Raw genomic sequence first — 20,093 nt, forward strand, 5'->3', positions numbered from 1 at the left:
GGTCATCTGCCCTCTCACAGCTGCCGCTGGGTTCTCACCTACAGCAGAGATGGCTGCGAGGGTTCAACTGCATTGGGGCTCAACGAGCCTGAGCCCTCCTAGGGACAGGCACTCCTCGGCCACCCTGTCCCCACCCCACTGCTAGGCCTGGCCAGGAGGGCAGAGGTGCAGCCCACTGTAGCTGTGAGAGGGAACCTAGTGCCATGCTGCCATGGCGGCTGAGGTCTCACAAGGCTGGCCAGTGACACCCACCTGCTGCACGCTGGTCTGAGTGAGGCTTTACATGCTCGTGGCTCACAGCCACTCTGCTAGGTGGGTCCTGTTACCATCCTCGATTTATAGGGGGGAAGTAAGTTCTGAAAGGTGCAGTGACTTGCTCCAGGCCACACACCAGGTAAGTATTAGAGCTGGATTCACACCCAGGACCTGCCCAAGCTCTTTCCCTTGTAAATCATCCTTCCTACCCAGCAGGGTGACATCACTCTGATAGTTTTGCTCACACAGCACTTGCCATCTGCCCGCCTGTTCTAACCACTTCACATGTGCTCACCGCAGCCTGTGAAGTCGGTATTATTACATCCATTTTACAGATGAGGAAACTGAGGCCCAGAGGGGTTAAGTAACTTGCTCAAGGTCACATGGCTCATATGTGGCTGAGCTGGGATTTGAATCCAGACTGCCTGAGTCCAGCATCCATGTGCTAACTACCCCATTACACTCCCATGCAGTGAACGATCAAGACTTTTTTCCAAATCCCCCACACCTTGGCCCTGACCTCCTTCTCAGTTCTGGAAATCCTTCATCCAGTCTGCCCCGACTCCGACCCTCAGCAGTGGGCCTGCCCTTCTTTCTTGCCCTGAGCCTGGCGGACACGCACAGCAGCCCTGGCAGCCTCCCGGCCTGAGCTTCTGAGCGCAGAGGCCTCACTCCTGGCCTGGCCTTTAAGATTCACACCTTGGGCCCTACTGCCAGGGCCACCAGCCCTCATGCCCCGGCCCTGCCCGGCCCACTCACTTGAGGAGGTACTTGCTGAAGCGCGAGGAGGGTGCGAAGCCGCTGAGGCAGGCGGCCAGCAGCAGCCAGCCGCGCTCGGCGTTGTGGGCGTTGGGATTGCGCCACACCTGGTTGGCCAGCTGTGCCAGGATCTCGTCCCGCAGCTCGGGCACTGCCAGCCCCTTCTGCACAATGTAGTTCCCGAAGACGGCCTCCTGGGCGCCACGCAGGCGGGGGTCGCCCATGAAACGCAGGATCTGGGCCACAGACAGACTCTCCTGGGCCTCCCGGAAAGTTGCTCCCATCAGTTCCACCCAACATGTGGCCCTCTCGCGTCCCTCCCACGTGTCCCCTGCCTGTGAAAGGCCCCTCATGTTACAACATAACTGCCGTGTTCCATGCCAAACGACCAGGCAGTTCACCCCAGCTATGGGAAAAACGACCCAAAGTACATGCTGACTTTCTCTCCTGCTCAGGAACCTTCCATGGCTCCCACCCAGCCCCAGCCTCCTCTCTGCACCCCTGGCCTCCAGCCGGTCCCTTACCTCCTGCTCTACCTAGGCCCCAGAGGGGTCTTTCTAACATCCAGTACAACCGCATCCTTCTCATGGAAGCTGAGGCTCCCTGGGTCCCATGGGATGAAACCCAAACTCTGAGTCTGCAATCAAGGCCTTGCTGACCACTCTCACCCTTGCCTTCCTCTCTGTCCTAACCACCCCATTTCCACTTCTCTGTGCCTTCTCCACCCTCCCTGCCCGGCAAATTTCCCTCCAGCTCAAATGCTCCCTCCTCCAGGAAGCCCTCTCTGACCTGGCTCAGGGCTGAATTAGTGGCCTCACTGGACTCCCTAGCCTTGGTGCTTCCCTCTGTCCATGCTGGTGGCCACTGCCAGGTCTGCTCTGCCACCCCCCTCAGACTGGGGAGTTGTTGAGGAGAGGACCTAGGTCTTTTCTTGGTGTCCCTGGGAGACTCCAGAGAGGCCCCACGGCAGCCTTTTTGCCAGAGAGATGGCTGGGAGAAGAAAGGTCGCCTGTCCCCAGAGTGGAGGCCAGATCACCCCACTGACATAAAAGTATCTCCTTAAGGAAGAGGCGTGGGGGTCCTGGGGGAGGCTTGGGGAGGGCAGCACTGGGGCCTCATGCCGGGCCTCGTGGGCAGGGACCACGGCTTGCAGGTGGGCTGGGGCAGACCCCATACCAGCTTAAAGACGCTCACGGCTTCCGCATGCTGCTCGGCTGGCAGCTGCATGAGGGGTGTCCTCAGGGGCACTGTCAGCATCCCAAAAGCAGGTTCCTAGGGGCACAGGGCAGGCACAGGAGGACACAGAGCCAGGACTGATGGGCATATCCAGATCCACCACCCTGTGCCAGGTGGGGGCTCCAGAGCCTGTGGGCCTCTCTCCACTACATGGATGGGGAAACTGAGGTCAGTGAGGGGCCACACTGGCCCTCAGCACGCCAGTGGTAGGGATGGGATGAGCCCCCCATCTGGGCCTTTCCTGGAGGGCAGGGAATTAGAGCAAGGCTGACGTGCTGTGGCTCCACCAAATGCTCAATTTCTGAGATGTTTCCAGACCGGCTGGGAAACAGCCCTGCCTGAGCCTCCGCCACTGCCTGGCCTGCCGGGAGGGTCCCGATCCCCGACGGTTCAGCCACTGAAACTCACACCCAACAGCACGGGGCACAGCCAGGCGCCAGCACAATGTCAGTTCTAACTGGTCAGGGCCCTCTGGCCAGGGCGCCTTGGGCCTACTATGCCAGGCCTTACCTTGAAGTGGCACCGGACAAACTTGGCCATGGGGAAGTTGTTGATATCCAGGGGCAGCGTGACTCGGGGCTCGGCCTGGAGCCGGGGACTCCGCACAGGAGCCACCCTGGGTGCCTGGTGCAGCCTGAGGCCTGTGGAGACAGGAGGGCATATGGTGCCTGCCCCCCTGCCCACCCGTGTCCTCCCTCTGCCCAGCGCTTACCCACCTGCAGCTGCTTGCAAGAGCCCAGCCAGCTCGGCCGGTACCTCCAGGTGCCCCACGGCCACCACCTCCCGCTTGCTCAGCTCCTGCAGGAACACCACATGGGGCAGCCACAGGCCTGCCACACCCCGCCTGCTGGCCTCCCTCCCTGGCCCTTCTGCCACCCGGACCCTCCACACCCACCTCCTGCTCCCGCAGCCGCGCCTCCTCCACCTGGCGCCTCCGCTCTGCCCTCAGCTGCAGGAGAGCAGACGGTCAAGGTGGGGAACGGCGGCCACACAGGCAGCAAGGGGGCAGCTTGCCTGCCATCCGAAGGTGACTTCACAGATGGGGAAGGGGAGGCAGAGGTGTGGCCAGAGAAACAGGGAGGGGACAGGAGAGAGAGCAAGAGGCAAAGGGCGGAGGGAGGAAAACTGTGGGGGCGAGAGAGCACGGGGTGTCTGCGAAGGGGCCGAGCGCTGCGTGATGGAAAACCCTCCTCTGCAGCGCCACAAACCTTCAGGAAAGGCTGCGCGTTTCTCCAGCGCTTTGGGAACTGCATTTGTCTTTCTGGAAGCTAGTTTACATGACAGCGGGCCAAGACTGGCGTGAACATTAGAACAAAACCATAACCAGTGATGTTCAGGCCGCCAAATCCTAATTGTACCCAATTCCTGAAGACCCCACCGTGAACCCAGCACTGGGCCAAATCCCTCACTTAACTTTCTCCACAATCCTAAGGTGCAGATGGGGAAATTGAGGCCAGAGAGTTACCAATGTCACATAGCCAATGAGTGGCGGCAGAAGGTGGATTGGAACCTAACAGAATCTGAGGCCAAAAGTCTCCTTGGGGGTGCTAAGTGCCTCCTCCCACTTTTGCTGCTCTGTGGGCCCAGATGGGGCAGGGCCTGTACCTTGAGGTAGCGTTGGTGGCTCATGTATGCATGCACCAGGGACCGGAACTTTACCAGACTCCTCCTCATCTGCTGATAGCGTTGCCTGAGGCAGGGAGACAGGGGTTAGGGACTGGGGCCACACGGTGACAGGGTGGTTCAGGGCCAGAGATGCCCCTGCAGCCTGGCCTGGAGCCAGTGCCCACACTTCACTCTGGGGCCCTCTGGCACAAAGCGAAACTGGAGCTCAGAGAGGGGCAGTGACTTGGTCAAGGTCACACGGCGAGCTAAGTCAATGGTCCCAACCTTTTTGGCACCAGGGACCAGTTTCAGGGAAGACAATTTTCCCACAGACCAGTTTGATGGGGAGGTGAGTGATGGGGAGGTGAGTGATGGGGAGCAGCTGCAAACACAGATGAGGCTTTGCTCGCTCGCTCACTCACCTCCTGCCCTACAGCCCCGTGCCTAACAGCCGCAGACTGGTACCAGTTGGGGAGCACAGAACTAAGTGGCAGGGCCCGGATTACACCTGCCTGGCCATGCATTTCCCATGAGGTTATAGTCTCAAGGTGCCTGAGATGCAGAGTAGGGCCCCTCTCAGCCAGATGCATTCCCACCCACTAGTCACAAGGGCACGGGGCGAGGTGGGAAGGGCATCCAAAAATCAGAGACACAGAGAAACTGACCATGCAGGGGCCCCCACCCTCAGCTTGCATGCCTCCAGGGACAGGGAGCTCACGACCTGAAATCAGGCATGGCCTCTGTGAGGCCTGACCACGGGTCTCCAGGGAGTCCTGCCTTCTCTGGATCATACCTGGCGAGGTAGCCACGGGCCCGGCTTTGCAGCAAGATGATCTTGCGGCGCAGAGAGCGGAAACGCCGCTGGATGAAGAAGCCTCGGAGGCAGCGCTGCAGCGTGAGGGCCGCCAGATTCAGGACATGCTCCCGCATGCTTTCCAGGAGCTGGTGGAGGTGCTCCTTAAGGAACAGCTGAGGACAGGAGGCAGGCACCGAGGCAGGTAAGAGCCAGGAGGCTGGACTAGAGGCCCTTCCCTCTCTGAAGTCCGTGGTGACAGAATAGACAGGGCAGCCTTCTGGAGCTGGGCTGGAGGACGGGGCTGGGTTTGGAGAAGTGGCCAAAGGGTGGTGGTGAATTAGGAAGCGGGAACGGCCAGAGCAGAGGGCTGCAGGCGGGATTAGCAGTCCATGTACCAGAGTCACTGGGATTGCTTCAGGGATAGCAGTCTTCAGCTTGGACATTTCTGACTCAACAGGCTGCAGTTCTAGAGCCCCTGAACTTGGAATCTCCAAGGGCTGGCTGTGGGTGGGACTCACCTTGCTGACCCCAACGCGATACATGTTTGGCGAGACTGTGCACAGGCGACTCAGCACTGACACACACATGTCCCCATTAGCTGGTAGGCTGTGCTTGAGGGCCACTAGACAGCGGTACCTGTGGGGGCCCAAACTCAGTATGGGGCTTCAAGACCTACCCCAGGTGCCCACTAGGCCATGGGGTTACCACCCCCAGCCCCTGTGTCCAGGAGGCCCCAGTCCCAGTGGTGGTTCCACTCATAGTGTGTTCTAGAGAGAAAAGGGCACTCCAGCCTCAAGACTCTTCACTTCTGGATGTCGGAAAATTGTAATAGATGATTTTATTAGAACAAGATACTTTACTGCCATCTGCTGGAAATTTGTTATAATAACTATTAAAATCACTCCTCTTTTTTTCATCCCAGATACAATAAAACTATGATAAAAGGTAAATTAAGCACTCTGGGAGGCCGAGGCGGGCAGATTGCTCAAGGTCAGGAGTTCGAAACCAGCCTGAGCGAGACCCCATCTCTACCAAAAATAGAAAGAAATTAATTGACCAACTAAAACATATATATACAAAAAATTAGCCGGGCATGGTGGCGCATGCCTGTAGGCCCAGCTACTCAGGAGGCTGAGACAGGAGGATTGCTGAGCCCAGGAGATTGAGGTTGCTGTGAGCCAGGCTGATGCCACGGCACTCACTCTAGCCTGGGCAAGAAAGTGAGACTCTGTCTCAAACAAACAAACAAACAAAAAGGTAAATTAATACATATATCTACCTCCTAACACCTAGCATGTTGTGATCTTGTGTAGTGTACAACCTGAGCAACAGTGCATGGCAAGCCCTGTACTGCCTGGGTTATGTATTCCTGGGGCCATGGTGGGTTACCTAGGGCTACGTGGAGCTCAGAAACTACCCTGACCAAGATACCTGTCGATGAACAGCTGGAAGGGCAGCCGCACTGGAAAACCCTCCTTGCGGATCCGCACAGTCTCCAGCACCCCTGAATAGCGTAACTGCGCCATCACTGCGTCCGGCTCAAAGAGACCTGGCTCCTGTAGGGATACCCAGAGAGAGAGAGAGAGTCTGCTATTGGCCCACTCATGTGCAAAGGGAGCTATCAGTGGTGAATAATCCCCATGGCAGGCTGGGATGATGGAGGTCCAGAGAAGCCAAGCCACTTGCCCAAGGTCACACAGTACAGGGAGGAATACCTGGCTCTCCCAGAGGTTTTAGCTCTTGTTTACCTTCTTGTGGTTGGGCTTCAGGCAACGCACGAACAAGGGGTTACACCTGGCAGTGGCAGAAGGAGGGCAGTGTGAGGCCTCAGAAAAGGAGGGTGTCACCCACCGAGGGTCACAGGGTGGGTTAAAGGTGAGGCTGGGTGATCTGTCCCCCCACCTCTCCATCTTTTCCACCAGATCCAGGAGTGACTGCTGGAACTTGGCGGCCACTGTGTGTGCCTTGTAGAGCCGGGTCACGGAGCTGCTCTTGCCCAGGCGCTGAGGGGCAGCCTGCGGGGCGTGGCTGGAGAAGAGGTGTGCCACCACCTGGGCAGAGGTTTGCGGCAGGCAGGTCAGGGTCAAGACAATGAGAGATGGGATGACAGGTAGGCAAGACACAGACAGAAACGAGGAGGGAAAGAGAGAGAACAAAAGGAGTCAGGTCTCTGGACTGGAGGGATCCGAAAACTAATTGGAACCACCCCCCATCTATGCCCACGCCATTCTCTGCAAGGCCTCTGTCCTGCTCCCACGCTTCTCAAACCAGGGGGCTTAGCACCTTCCATGGGACCCATCCCATAATTGGGCTTTTGTTCCCTTCAGTATGGGGAACACACAGTCACTGACCGTGTCACATGCTTGGCCCCGAGGCGGCCTGTTATACACACGGCTATGAACTCTGGCAATGACCTCAGGAGGAGGGTGCCCAGTTCAGAGGAGGAAGCAGAGGGCCAATAGGGGTGGTGTCGAGACCCTGGGCTCTGTCATAGGGCCATCTGCAGGCAGGTAGTGGGGCTGGGATGCACGCCTCCTCCAAGCCTTCAGGGGACTCAGTTTGTGTCCTCCAAGCTCTGCCCAGGGCCTCACGGCAGCACCTGCCCCAGAGGGCTCTGAGCAAATAGACAGAACCGAGCGGGCAGCGGCGGGAGGACATCAGGGTGGTGCTTGGAGAGCTGTCTGGCAGGAAGCCAGGCGAGAATGAGCCTGGCAATGAGGCAAGTACACGGCAAGGCTAAGGCTGGGTGGGGACAGGGCTAGGGGTGGGAGCAGGGCCAGGGTGCGGGTAGTCAGAGGGCAGCCCGGACCGTGTCTGGCCACTGCCAGGGAGGCAGGACTGGGCAGCCCGAAGGCTGGGGCGGGGCCGAGCCTGGGGGCGGGGCCGAGCCTGGGGGCGGGGCGACGCTCCTCACCCGCATCCGGCTGCGCACGAACAGGTCCAGCACGTCCTGGCGCACCTGATCGTGGTTCTTGTCCAGGAACTTGTGCACCTGAAAACGGGGAACAGCGGGCGGCTCAAGCTGGACCCTGCCCACCTCCACCCCGCGCAGCCTGCGGGGCAGGGTGAGGGAGAGCCCATCCCAGAGTACATCAGCTCCTGCGTTCCTCCCTCCTCGGGGTCAAAGGCTCACATTCCCCAGGTAATCCTGGCCCTGACCCTCCAGGCCTCTGTCTATCTCAGGAGGGACTGGACCCTCCCCGCTGCTGTAACTCTTTCTCCTCAAGCCCCTCCTGCTGGGGGAGGAGGACATTAGCTAAGGCTTCATGTGATCAGTCTGGGTCTTGGCCCTGCTCTCAGTGGAGGACACTGAGAAAAATAAGGCCCAGATGGGGACAGAGGCTTGGAATCCTAGCCTGAGATACTTCCCAGGCAGGAATGTGCCTTAGATAATAGTGATGAGGGTGACCACAGTGACACCACTATTGATATAGCTACTCTTTCTCAAGCTCACCCTACACTTCTCACACCCACCCAGTGATGTGGGCATTATTGTTATCCCCATTTTTCCAGATGAGAAAACTGAGGTTCAGAGAGGTTAAGCCATTTGCCCAAGGTCACACAGCTGGGGAGCAACAAAGCCAGAATTGGATCCAAGTGTGAATGTCTGGGGCCCTGTTGTGCTCCTGTCTCCAACAGCTAGGAGAACTGCCGCACCAGCAGCCATGCCAGCTGTCTCAGGGCTCACCTGGTAGGTGACCTTGCCTGCATAGTGCTTGATAGTGAACTCGGGGAGTGGCATCTTGGGTTTGGAGTAGAGTGGGTTGGCGCCATGGTGGTAGTGGCACTTCTGCAGGAACGTGTGGTCTGTGGCCTGGGGGCAAGCAAGAGTCAGCAGGTGGGTAGTGGCCTGGACACCCTGTTCCTGGCCTGTGGGAAATTCTCCAGCCCTGACTGCTCCTCAGTGGGACCTGGAGAGGAACAACTTGTAGCTGCCCATCGCCCTGGGTTGGGGGAGAGTGCCTCAGCCAGGAAGTGGAGGCCTAAGTGGACCTGCAAACAGGGGTGGCTGATTCCGCTCCCAGCTGCCTTTGCACTCTCTAGTCCCACTGCCATCCTCCTCGAGTTTTGCAATTAGGGTTCGAGGCCCAACCCCAAGGTTATCTTCTCCAAGACGCCTCCTGGGACTTCTCAGCTGGTGTAGCCCCTCCCCTGGACACCCACAGCACCCTATCCAGCCCCGGCCTGGTTGTGGGTGGTAGATTAGGTGTCCCAACTGCTCCCCACCGCCTCCCCCGCCCCCAAGGCCAGAGCAGAGACAAGTGGACTCACGGTAGGATGAGGACACAAGGCTCCGAGAGCTCAGTGACTGGCTAGGCTCACCTGGGGAAAGCAGCACTGGTCATCGAGGATGCGCAGGATGCCATAGGGCTTCAGTGAGATGAGGTTGATGCAGGGCTGGTTGTCTGCAAAGGTGATCTCCCGCCAGTCGATCTGCTCACGGATGTACTCCTCCTGCAGGCGGTGGGCAGCAGGGGCTCAGCCTCCCACCCTACCCAGGCCCTCCCACCCTACCGCCCGAGCTGAATCCATCCGAAGGAGCCTGGCCAGGGGTACCTCTGCTTGCATACCTCCTAGAACAGGGAGCTCACACCCTAACAGGGCAACGTAAGCCATTGCATGACCCTGTTGCTCCCTCTGCCTGGGAAAGTCTAGCAGAGGGCAAGAAGGACCTCCCCACCAAGAGGACTCCTCTCTGGGCTCAGCACCCTGGCACCTTTCCCCCCAGAACACAGTCCTTGTGTGTATGCAGGCCCTCTGCTTTTCCCTCCACCTCCACAATGCCTTTCCCTCCACCGACAACCGTGGAATTGCCCTTAAAGGACCAGCACATGGTTGCCAGTCTCCAAGGCAGCCCACTGGCCAGTGAAGACAGATGGGAGTGTTAACGGGGCCTGCACACCTGCTCCTCCTGGAAGACGATCTTGTTGAAAAGGTACTGAAGGTTCTCGTTTGCGTAGTTAATACACAGCTGCTCAAAGCTGTTGAAGCTCAGATCCTGCCGGGGGATGGTGAGGCTGGGCCTGGTCCCTCCAGCAGCCCATCTGTCCCCACCTGGGCCCCTGCCTTCCATGGCTGCAGCTTCAAAAAGTTGAAGACCAACCACAGACCCCCTGCTCAGAACCCTCCTGCACACAGGACAGAGCCTGGCAGTTTTGGTCCTGACAGCACAGGCAGTGGCCATGAGTCCAGACTCTGTGGCTTTCTGCCAGGGTTCAAATCCTACCTCTGCCGTTTTCTAGTTATGTGACTGTGAACAACTGCTCTGTGCCCCAGTGTCCTCTGTAAAATGGGGTAGGCAGGTACTACTGGCAGTACCTGCCTCACAGGGTTGTTATAAGGATAAAGTGAATTAATAAACATAAAGTGCTTAGAACTGCACCTGGCACATAATAGGCGCCGTGTGAGTGCTCGCCATTGCTTTTGTGATGCTCTTGCCGTCTCTCAGCATTTCACTGTGTACTCACACGGAAGTCGCCCCCAGACGTGAAGTCACCTCCCCAGACGTCATGCCCTGCCATACCTCCCAGCCTTTGCATATGCTGTTCCTTCCACCTAGAATGGCTTTACTGGTTCCCAGGAATGTCTCCTCCCCCTCCAGCAAGACTTCCCTGATCCCCGCCCAGCTGAGTTAAGGCTGACCTCTGGGGGCTGCCCCAGAGCTGGGCTGCTTCTCTAATGGCTCTGATCACACCAGCCCCAACCCCACCTGCAATCTCCCCAAGGACAAGGCCCTGGTCTGGTCCTTTTGGGGTCCCTAGTATTGCACAGCACCAGGCCTGACCCTTAAAGGCCTCAGGGGTCCTTGTGGGTGAGTGAAGAAGATGGAAGGAGGGAAGGGACATGATGATAAGGGGCAATCCCTGAAGGGAGGTGGCACTGCTGTAGACAGACAGACAGACAGAAGGGCAGCCTGCCACCTGAGGGAGGTGAGGCCCCATGTTACATCCCCCACCCCTCGCCACCCCATGCAGCCCCACCTCGAAGCCATAGATGTCCAGGATGGCGATGGACAGCGTGTCCTGCCGTGGGGACACTAGTGCGTTGATCCTGGCAATAAGCCAGCCAAATAGCAGTGCATACAAGACCTTGGCGATGGCGTCCCTGGAGCAGAGGTGGTACAAGGGTGGGTGGGACACAGTGGCAGGGTGTGGCGACCTGGTGGCTCAGGCAGAGAGAGGCGCAGCCTCACCTGGCATCCACGGCGCTCTCCACGGTCAGGGGCGTGAAGATCTTCTCTCGCATTGTCTCCTGGGAAGGGACATGGCCCTTGAGTGACAGCAGGCTGGCCACTGCCTCCAGAAAGCCCCCAGAGAACTGGGGGTCTGGAGGCATGGGGAGGGGAGGCTGGAGAGATGGTGTGACTGGTCTCAGGCACACTGCTGGCCAGAGTCCGCGCAGGGCACCCTCCTACCCGCTCTGCCTGGCATGCTGGCGGCAGTGGGGCTGCTGGGGTAACAGGGAGATGCAGTCATATGCAGACACAGCAATGCAGTGAGACCAGCCCTGGGGGGCAGGGATGGGCCTGGGGCTGTGAAGGCCCAGAGGAGGCACTGAGGTAGCCAGGACCAGGGAAAACTTCTTGGAGGATCCCTGCCCTGGGTCTCGAAGGATGATTAAGTGTGAAAAGAGGAAGAGCATTCCAGGCAGAGGGAATAGCCTCTGCGGAGGCCTGGAGACTGGAAATCTTTGAGGTCTGAGGTTGTCCGCCTCTGAGCCTGACTCAGACAGTGGACAGGGACAGAGAGGGGAGGGGGAGGGAGAGGTAGCCCACAAAGGACAGGGCACAGGCAGCTCTGCCCAGGCCCTGGCCGGAAGCGTGGTCAGACTGCAGGTGCCAGTAGACTCACGGTCACTTTGAAGGTGATGGCCTTCTGCAGGCCCTCGGGCGAGATCTGCAGCAGCTCCGCCACAGCCTGGATCTCCCGGGCACTCACCACCGAGGCCACCTCCTGCGCATCCGTCTGTGCAAAACACCAACAGAGCGTGTTCCAACCTAGATAAGCTGAGTTTATAGTTCACATAAAAAACAGAAAGAAGCAAGAATAGCCAGGAACATTCTGGAAAAGAAGAATGGTGAGGGAGGCCTTATGAGAGAATAAAATATGTTCTAAAGTGACAGTAATTAAAACAGTGTTGGTCACAGACACGGTGCATAAACAGATTAACAAAGCACAATAGAAAGTCTGGAATTAGGGCCGGGCGCTGTGGCTCACGCCTGTAATCCTAGCTCTTGGGAGGCCGAGGCGGGCGGATTGCTCAAGGTCAGGAGTTCAAAACCACCCTGAGCAAGAGCGAGACCCCGTCTCTACTATAAATAGAAAGAAATTAATTGGCCAACTGATATATATATAAAAAATTAGCCAGGCATGGTGGCGCATGCCTGTAGTCCCAGCTACTCGGGAGGCTGAGGCAGGAGGATCGCTTGAGCCCAGGAGATTGAGGTTGCTGTGAGCTAGGCTGACGCCACGGCACTCACTCTAGCCTGGACAACAAAGTGAGACTCTGTCTCAAAAAAAAAAAAAAAAAAAAAGAAAGTCTGGAATTAGACCTAAATGAATATAGGAATTTAGTACATGATAAAGAGATATTTTTTAATTTTATTTTTTTGCTTTAAATTATTTAGTTCAGCTTGTTTGTATCACTTGTTGATGATCCCAGAAAGAAAGGAATAATGCCTCAAGAGGTATGTTTAAAATTTAGGGATTAGGCCGTAACTGCCTGGAAAAAAAATTGGATTCCTACCTCATACCTTACCAGGATAAATTACTGATGAATCCAAGATTGATTTAAAATTTTTTTTATTTAAAAAATGTATTTAGGCCAGGCATGGTGGCTCTTGCCTGTAATCCTAGCACTCTGGGAGGCCGAGGCGGGCGGATTGCTCAAGGTCAGGAGTTCGAAACCAGCCTGAGCAAGAGCAAGACCCCGTCTCTACTATAAATAGAAATAAATTAATTGGCCAACTAATATATAGAGAAAAAAATGAGCCGGGCATGGTGGTGGATGCCCGTAGTCCCAGCTACTTGGGAGGCTGAGGCAGGAGGATTGCTTGAGCCCAGGAGATTGAGGTTGCTATGAGCTAGGCTGATACCACGGCACTCACTCTAACCTGGGCAACAAAGAGAGACTCTATCTAAAAAAAAAAAAAAAAAGTATTTGTATACTTACTAGTTTTATTTTTAGGGACAAGGTCTTGCTCTGTGGTCCAGGCTGGAATGCAGTACCATAATCATAGCTCACTGCAGCCTCCAACTCCTGGGCTCAAGTGATCCTTACACCTCAGCTGTTTGAGTAACCGGGTCTACAGGTGAGTATCACCACAGATGACTAATTTATTTTTCATTTTTTTACAGATGGAGTCTTGCTGTGATACTGCAGGAGTATCACTTGAGGCCAAGAGTTCAAGACCAGCCTGAACAAGGGCAAGACCCCGTGTCTACTATTTAAAATAGAAAGAAAATTAGCTGGACAACTAAAAAATATACAGAAAAAATTAGCCGGCCATGATGGCTCCTTGGAAGGCTCAGGTAGGAGGATCGCTGGAGACCAGGAATTCGAGGCTGCAGTGAGCTATGATTGTACCACTGCATTCCAGCCTGGGTGACAGAGTGAGACCCTATCTCTAAAAAAAAATTTTTTAATTAAAAAATCAGACCGAGTATGGTGGCTCACGCCTGTAATCCTAGCACTCTGGGAGGCCAAGGCAGGCAGATCGCTAGAGGTCAGGAGTTCGAAACCAGCCTGAGCGAGACCACGTCTCTACCAAAAATAGAAAGAAATTACGAAGACGAGCCTTTCATGAAAAAGAAAGAAATTAATTGACCAACTAAAAATATATATACAAAAAATTAGCCAGGCATGGTGGCACATGCCTGTAGTCCCAGCTACGCGGGAGGCTGAGGCAGCAGGATCGCTTGAGCCCAGGAGATTGAGGTTGCTGTGAGCTAGGCTGAAGCCACGCACTCACTCTAGCCTGAGCAACAAAGTGAGACTCTGTCTCAAAAGAAAAATAAAATCAAAGAACTCCCATATAGTAAAAGAAAAAGATAAACAACCTAAAGGAAAGAAGAAAGAATGAATGAATGGTAATGTGCATGCTGGAACCCAGAGAGAAATATAGAAGGCTCCTAAGCCTCTAACAAGATGACCTGTCCCGAGGGTCCTGGGCTCCCACGGCAGTCTGTGGTGTTCCCTCACCTCGTACTTCTCAAAGTAGACGTTGCCCAGGTGCAGGATGGAGGCCAGGATGCGGAAGATGCTGTCCTGGTCCTCGCTGCTGAAGCCCAGCACCTCCATGGCGGCCAGGAGCCGGCGGAAGTCGTCTGCATCGCTCTTCCCTGCGATCTCACAGTTCCCACCCTGGGTGAGGGCAGGCACCGGGGCTCAGGGACCCTGGGTGGGGGCTGGGAGCCCTCCGGGTTCCTGCTCTGCCCTATTGGTGGAGTGGCCCGAGCAGGGCACTCCAGCTCATTCCACTCTCATGGGCCCAGAGGCTCTGAGCGGGGCCTCGGACAGGCTTCCTGGTTACTCTATGGGTAAGGTGCGGCTAGGGTGGGTGCCTGTTAACCTTTCTGGCTGCCCAGTGATAACAACAATGAAAACAGTAACCAATGCTAAGTGAGCATGTACTACATGCCAGGCCCCATGCTATGTTCTTTATGTACATTTCTTCATCCAAGCCTTGCTACATCCATGCATGGTGGGTGGTACTGTGTTGTCCTCCTTTTAAAGATGAGGACACTGAAGAACAAAGAGGGAAGCGGTAGCTCCAGGCTGGTTGGTTCTGTTCCAGACTCCAGAGAAATGCAGAACCAAGTAGGTCTCCCTACCCCTACTTTGGACCCCGAAGACTCTTGTCCCCCTCACTGCAATGAGACACCTTAAATCCAAATTCACCCTCCCGAAACCTCCATCACCTTTGCTGGCCATCAGGACCCAACTCGGCTCCCTCAGCCCCACCGGGGTTTCGAGGTGGGAGGACCAGGCCTGGGACCCTGGTGCTCACCTGGTTCAGGTAGTAGTATGTCTCCGCCTCCTGCAGGCTGAAGGCCTGCCGCAGCTGGGCAGGCAGCCCGGCCAGGAGCTCGTAGAAGATGTGGTAATTCCTCTCGTTTTTGGCCTGCAGAGTAGGGGGTGGGTACAGAAAAGGGAGTGCCCATCGAGGTGACCCCAAGACACACATACAGGCCCAGGTGTGCCCACAAGTACAAACACACACAAGGGCCCGCAGATGAGACTGGCCACCTCTGGGAGGGCAAAGCTCCCAGCCTGGTGCCAGCTGCAGGTGAGGGCAGGAGCGTGGTGTGACTGGGGGTTGCGAGTGCTCTGGTGGGGTTTCCTTTTGTTGGGAGAAATAAGAGCAAGGCAGCCCGTCCTCTCTCATGTGCACTGGCCACACATGCCTGCATACATGTATCTATAGCCCAGATGTGCACACACACGGCCTCCAGATGGCTCAGCACTTCCTGAGTACCAGACCCTACCCTAGGCGCTTAGGACACCGCTGGGAACAGACAGCGGACAGAAGTGCCTGGTCTCGTATATGAGATGGCAGAAAGTGCTCTGGAGAGAAGTAAAGCCGTGGAGGGGCGAGAGTTCTGCTGGGGTGGACAGGGGCTGCGGTGTCAAATGGGGCAGCTTCCCTGAGCAGGTGACGCCGTAGGGAACACTTGGAGGAGGTGAGGGGTTTGGCCAAAGGCCGTCTGGGGGATAAGTGCTCCTGAGAGAAGGAGCAGTAGGTGCAAAGGCCCTGAGGCAGGAACACACCTGCTGTGCTCTGGGACCGAGTAGCCACCATGGCTATGGGGAGAGGGTGGGGACCAGGTCTCGGGCCACATGTATACATTTACACGTACGCACATATCTGTTCATTAATCCAACATCTATCCAACCCCCCAGGTGCCAGGCTCTGAGTATCTGTACCGCCCCCAGCCCCGGGGCCCGGGCAGGGCTGGCCCACCTGAAACACGATCCTGGACTTCTCAAGCAGGTACTGGGAGGTTATGGCACCAGAGATCACGCCCCTGGGTGGGAGACACAGTCAGCTCGCAGGGAGGGCACGTTGGCCCTGAGGGGCTGCAGCGAGACATGGAAGGTGCTGTGAGGCCTTCACGAGTCCCATCCACTGTCCCACTCACCCTTCCAGAAAGATCTCCACAAACTTCCCGAAGCGGCTGGAGTTGTCATTCCTGACTGTTTTGGCATTACCGAAGGACTCCAAGAGGGGTGTTGCCTCCAGGATCTGCACCACAGAAGGAGACTGTGTTCTGGGGGCCTGGGTGGGGGCACGGCTGGGGGCACCCAGACTCAGGCCTCCTAAAAGACACCCCTTTATGAGGGGCAATGGGAGGGGGGCTCCCTGTAGAATCCCGGGGTCTCCCCTGCACCCCCAATACCCTCCACCCCATGTTGCCCAGCTCCCACATGGCAAGCCCTGGGCTTCCCTCTCCCAGCCCTCAGCCCCCAACAGCCCCTGGGCCCCACACATGACAGGCCCTGACCACAAGCCCCAGCTGCAGCCTTTGGATGACTCTTCCTGCCCGTCCTTCCAGCTACGGGAGCGTGCACACACATGCACACATGACTTTCCCAGGCACACATGCATGTGCACTCAAATACACACACACATACACGCCAAGTACCTTTATCTTCAGGAGCGCCCAGGAGGGAGGACGAGGAGAGAGGGACAAGAACAGAAGCAGGTCACCAGCAGGACTGACCGCCTCTCCCCACCAGGAGACCAGGAGCCTCAGACCGTGGAGGGCCTGGACCCCTTTGAGCCCCTGAGGTGCAAACCCATGAGCCTCAGAGACTCCAGGTGTTCGGGCTTGGCGTCTGGTGTGGCTCTCAGGGTGTGGGCGTGTGCTGGCTCTGCCTGCCAAAAGTCTCCGGGGATGCTCTCTTCTCCGCGCCCCCACGGCCATGACCAGCCACAGGTGTCCCAGGCTCCCTGACCTCCTCCTTGGTGCTGCCCTCGCTCCCTCGGGTGTTCTCAATGCAGCCACCAGAGGGCCCTTCGAAAACCTGCATTAAGTCACCTTCCCTCTATGGCTTCCACCTTACTTGGACCCAGCCCAGGCCGGCCTTATCCCCTCCTCTTTTCCCCTCCCTGGTGCTGCCAGGCCCTCCGCGCTGTTCCCTCCACACCAGGCACACTCCTGCCTCCAAGGCGTTCGCACCTGCCAGTCCCTCTGCTTGGAAACCGCTGCTCTCATACCCTTGCACAGCCCACCACTGTCTCCTTCCATGGCCCTCAGCGCTATTGGTAAGCGCTCTCATTTCCTTGTCTCTTTCTTTTTCTTCTTGTTTTTTAGAGACAGAGTCTCGCCCAGGCTGGAGTGCAGCGGCATGATCTCCAAATCTGCCCGCCTCGGCCTCCCAAAGTGCTGAGATTACAGATGTGAGCCACCGCGCCTGGCCATCCTTGTCTGTCTGTCAGTATCATCCATCTCCCTAATAGAACATCAACCCCTACGGGCAGCAATCTGGAGTTGGTGCACCTCTGAGTCCCCCGCCTCTGCACAGGATATGGTGCATAGCAGGCCCTGAAAAAATATGTGCTGGTGAATGAAAAAGGGACTAGCATTTCGTGAACAGAGCTCCCTAGGGGTGACCACAGCTGGTCACAGCGCCCACGTATTCAGCACCTACTATGCGCCAGGCACACTGCCCCGATTATAACACTGTTAACAATCCTATGAGGTAGGTCTAGCATCATCCCTGTTTTACAGATTAGGAAACTGAGACTTAGGCGAAGTGACGTGCCCAGGGACTCCAGAGTCCGTGAAAGTGGGATCATAAACGACATTGTGATGACAGTGTTCCTGGTGTGTACGTGGCATTTTCTTCCACTGAAGAATTTCTTCAGCAAGGGAGGCCCAGTCAACACAGAAATAATACCTGCAATCTTGCAGACAGTGCCAGTTCCCTCCATTTATTCATACCGACTGTCCCATTTAGCCCAGCAAATACTGTGCCCATTGTATAAAGGAGAAGACTGAGGCCCAGAAACAGACCGGGGCTGGCCTGTGGCTGCTCAGTGGGTCAAGGTCTGCCTGGACTTTTCCCTGTACGTCCGTTAGTCTGGGAGCCCCGTGAGGGCACCGGAGGGTGGGTTGGCTGCTTCTCTGTTCCTGGTGTCCAGCAAAGGGTGGGGCATGAAGCCAGGGTGAACATCAGAGGGGCGGAGGCTGTGGCCCAGGCCTTAGCCAGTCAGGGCACAGTTTTCCCTCAGTACATCACTGGTTCTAGTGAGGACACATGACCAAAACCTGTCCAGTGAGAGGGAGCTCTGAGACTTGTTCTGAAATGCTGGGAGGTGAGTGTGTTACTACGGCACTATCTTGCTGACCAATGGGAGGCAGGTTGAGGATGATGCCCACACATGGGGGAGGGTGGAGCCAAGACAAAGGACATTGTTTAAGACCCTAGAGCCAGCCATGCCTAAAACTGACCCTAGATCTGGACTGATTACAGGAGCAGGCCAGAGCCATGTCTAGGAAAGAGCCCCTGGGCATCGCAGCTGGCAGGCGTGTGTGCCTGGCACAGCAACTCACAGATCCAGCCACATCCACGGCTCCAGTCCATCCTCCCTGACAGCTCTCTGCCATGGCCAAGTCATCTCCCTTCCCAGGCCTCAGTTTCCCCATCTATAAGTGGACACAAATGAACCAACCTCCCAGGGTTGCTGGGAGGCTCTGGTGTGACAGTAACAGCAGACTCCCAGTGCTGTGCTTGGCACAAAGGAGGTGCTGGAGGCACACTTCTTTCCCTGTCTGCCTAACCAGTCCCTCCAGAAGTCTCACCTGAAAGGTTTTGGAAAGTCTGCTGGAGCAGAGCGGTGATCTGGGCGGCCACCGGAGACTCAGGCTGGCATGGGAGCGGCTGGCCAGCCAGGGCAGGCGTCAGAGGGGGCTGGGCCGGGCTGGACCCCTCCTGACCACAAAGGCTGGGCTGACTTTCTCTACTGATGCCCTCAGGGTCACCCTGCTGGGTCGCCATTGATGGGGATATGTGAACCTTTGTGGGCTCAGCGTGGGGAAGTGTGAGCTGGGCCAGCCCTGCCTCCTGAGCTCCAGACTGGCGGTGCATCCGCCACTTCCCTGCCATCTCGGAGTGGACACCGAGCACACACCTCTTCTCAACAAACCTGCCCTTCCACAGCCCAGCTACCTCCCTGCTGCCTGTGGTTCCCGCTGAATGCCTAGGTCGCCCGAGGGCCGTCCTCTTCTCTTACCCCAGCCAGGTCCTTCTGTAAGTTGCCGGCTTTGACCTGCACCCAGCTCCAGCTGTGCTCACCACCGCACTGCCGCCTCTCTGGCCTGAATCGCCAAGCTCCGTCGCCTGGACGCCACACTGCCACTGTGCCATCCCAAGTGCCCCACACCTGTTCGCACCTCAGGGCCTTTGCACATGCTCCTCCCTCTGCCTCTTTGTTCTTCCCCTAGCTGTCCTCAGAGCCCACTCCCTCACCTTCTCAGCACGGCCTCCCCTGACTGCCATGCGTACCATTATAAGCCCCAACACTCCCTGCCCTCCACAACTTACCACCCTTTCACATACATGTAATTGCTTATATATATATATATATATATATATCTCACATACATATACTTCTATGTTTCCATTCTTCCTCCACCACCAGAGTGCAAGCCTGTAAGGTGTAAATATGTGCCCGCCTGGGCTGCTGCTGCCTCTTTGCCCGTGCCTAGCCTGGGCGTGCACACAGTAAGTCCTCAGCAAACGTTTATCGCGGGAACAGATGAGGGCCTAACATTCCCAGGTTCAGAAGACTTAGCACTGCCCTTGTCAGTAAAGCTCCAGTTCTGCACAGGCCCTGGCTTGGTGTCCACTGACACCTCCACCCTGGCCTCTGCTGCCTCCCCCACGCCACCCCGCCCCACCCCATGCTCAGGCCTGTCCTGCCTCTTCTCCACCAGGGGCTGCACAGCTCCTGGGGGTGAGAATATGGTGGGCCTGGGGCCATCCCCAGGCGGGAACGGCCAGGCGGGAGAGATGGGATGACTCCTTTTGCCTCTGTGGCCTCTATTCTGATCCTGCCCGGGAAGGCTGGAGCCCAGAGCTGCCACAGAAACACAGGCAGGACCACCCCTCCCCAGGCACCCTCCTGGGAGGGGTGGCAGAAAGAGCAACCCTGGACAGGACCCCCTCTGGAACTCAGCCTCCCCAGCCTCCAATGGGGCAAAGGAGCCTTGGGGGGCACATAGGGTGTACTCATCAGGGGGGCGCTCGGCTGAGGGTCCGGGTAGACAAAGATCAAGCAGTGGACAGACAGGCTCACCTGCTGCATGACGTCCCGCTTCTGCTTCATAGCGGCCAGGTAGCGCAGAATCAGCTTTGTGGCCTCAGTTTTGCCAGAGCCGCTCTCTCCACTGACCAGGCAAAGGGACAGAGTGAATTTCAACCTTTCACTGCCTCT

At 56.9% G+C, this 20,093-nt stretch overlaps 1 protein-coding gene across 1 annotated transcript in view; it reads right to left on the minus strand.

Annotated features, from left to right (window-relative positions):
- The window catches only part of MYO15A (myosin XVA), a 57,889-nt gene that overhangs the window by 29,731 nt on the left and 8,065 nt on the right, over positions 1-20,093 (minus strand). The window contains exons 7-30 of the mRNA XM_075993926.1: positions 19,956-20,046; positions 16,297-16,302; positions 15,793-15,896; positions 15,615-15,678; positions 14,661-14,774; positions 13,853-14,014; positions 11,503-11,616; positions 10,845-10,903; positions 10,633-10,756; positions 9,555-9,650; positions 8,975-9,106; positions 8,340-8,465; positions 7,566-7,643; positions 6,554-6,702; positions 6,400-6,445; positions 6,083-6,207; positions 5,170-5,287; positions 4,649-4,824; positions 3,856-3,940; positions 3,146-3,199; positions 2,967-3,048; positions 2,761-2,891; positions 2,191-2,286; positions 1,015-1,250 (exon numbers count right to left, since the gene is read on the minus strand). Of these exons, the coding sequence (XP_075850041.1) occupies positions 1,015-1,250; positions 2,191-2,286; positions 2,761-2,891; positions 2,967-3,048; positions 3,146-3,199; positions 3,856-3,940; positions 4,649-4,824; positions 5,170-5,287; positions 6,083-6,207; positions 6,400-6,445; positions 6,554-6,702; positions 7,566-7,643; positions 8,340-8,465; positions 8,975-9,106; positions 9,555-9,650; positions 10,633-10,756; positions 10,845-10,903; positions 11,503-11,616; positions 13,853-14,014; positions 14,661-14,774; positions 15,615-15,678; positions 15,793-15,896; positions 16,297-16,302; positions 19,956-20,046 (2,568 nt within the window). The remainder of the gene's footprint in view (positions 1-1,014; positions 1,251-2,190; positions 2,287-2,760; positions 2,892-2,966; positions 3,049-3,145; positions 3,200-3,855; positions 3,941-4,648; positions 4,825-5,169; positions 5,288-6,082; positions 6,208-6,399; positions 6,446-6,553; positions 6,703-7,565; positions 7,644-8,339; positions 8,466-8,974; positions 9,107-9,554; positions 9,651-10,632; positions 10,757-10,844; positions 10,904-11,502; positions 11,617-13,852; positions 14,015-14,660; positions 14,775-15,614; positions 15,679-15,792; positions 15,897-16,296; positions 16,303-19,955; positions 20,047-20,093) is intronic.

This window comes from Microcebus murinus, chromosome 18 (genome assembly GCF_040939455.1).
Source record: "Microcebus murinus isolate Inina chromosome 18, M.murinus_Inina_mat1.0, whole genome shotgun sequence".
NCBI classification, from domain to species: Eukaryota; Metazoa; Chordata; class Mammalia; order Primates; family Cheirogaleidae; genus Microcebus; species Microcebus murinus.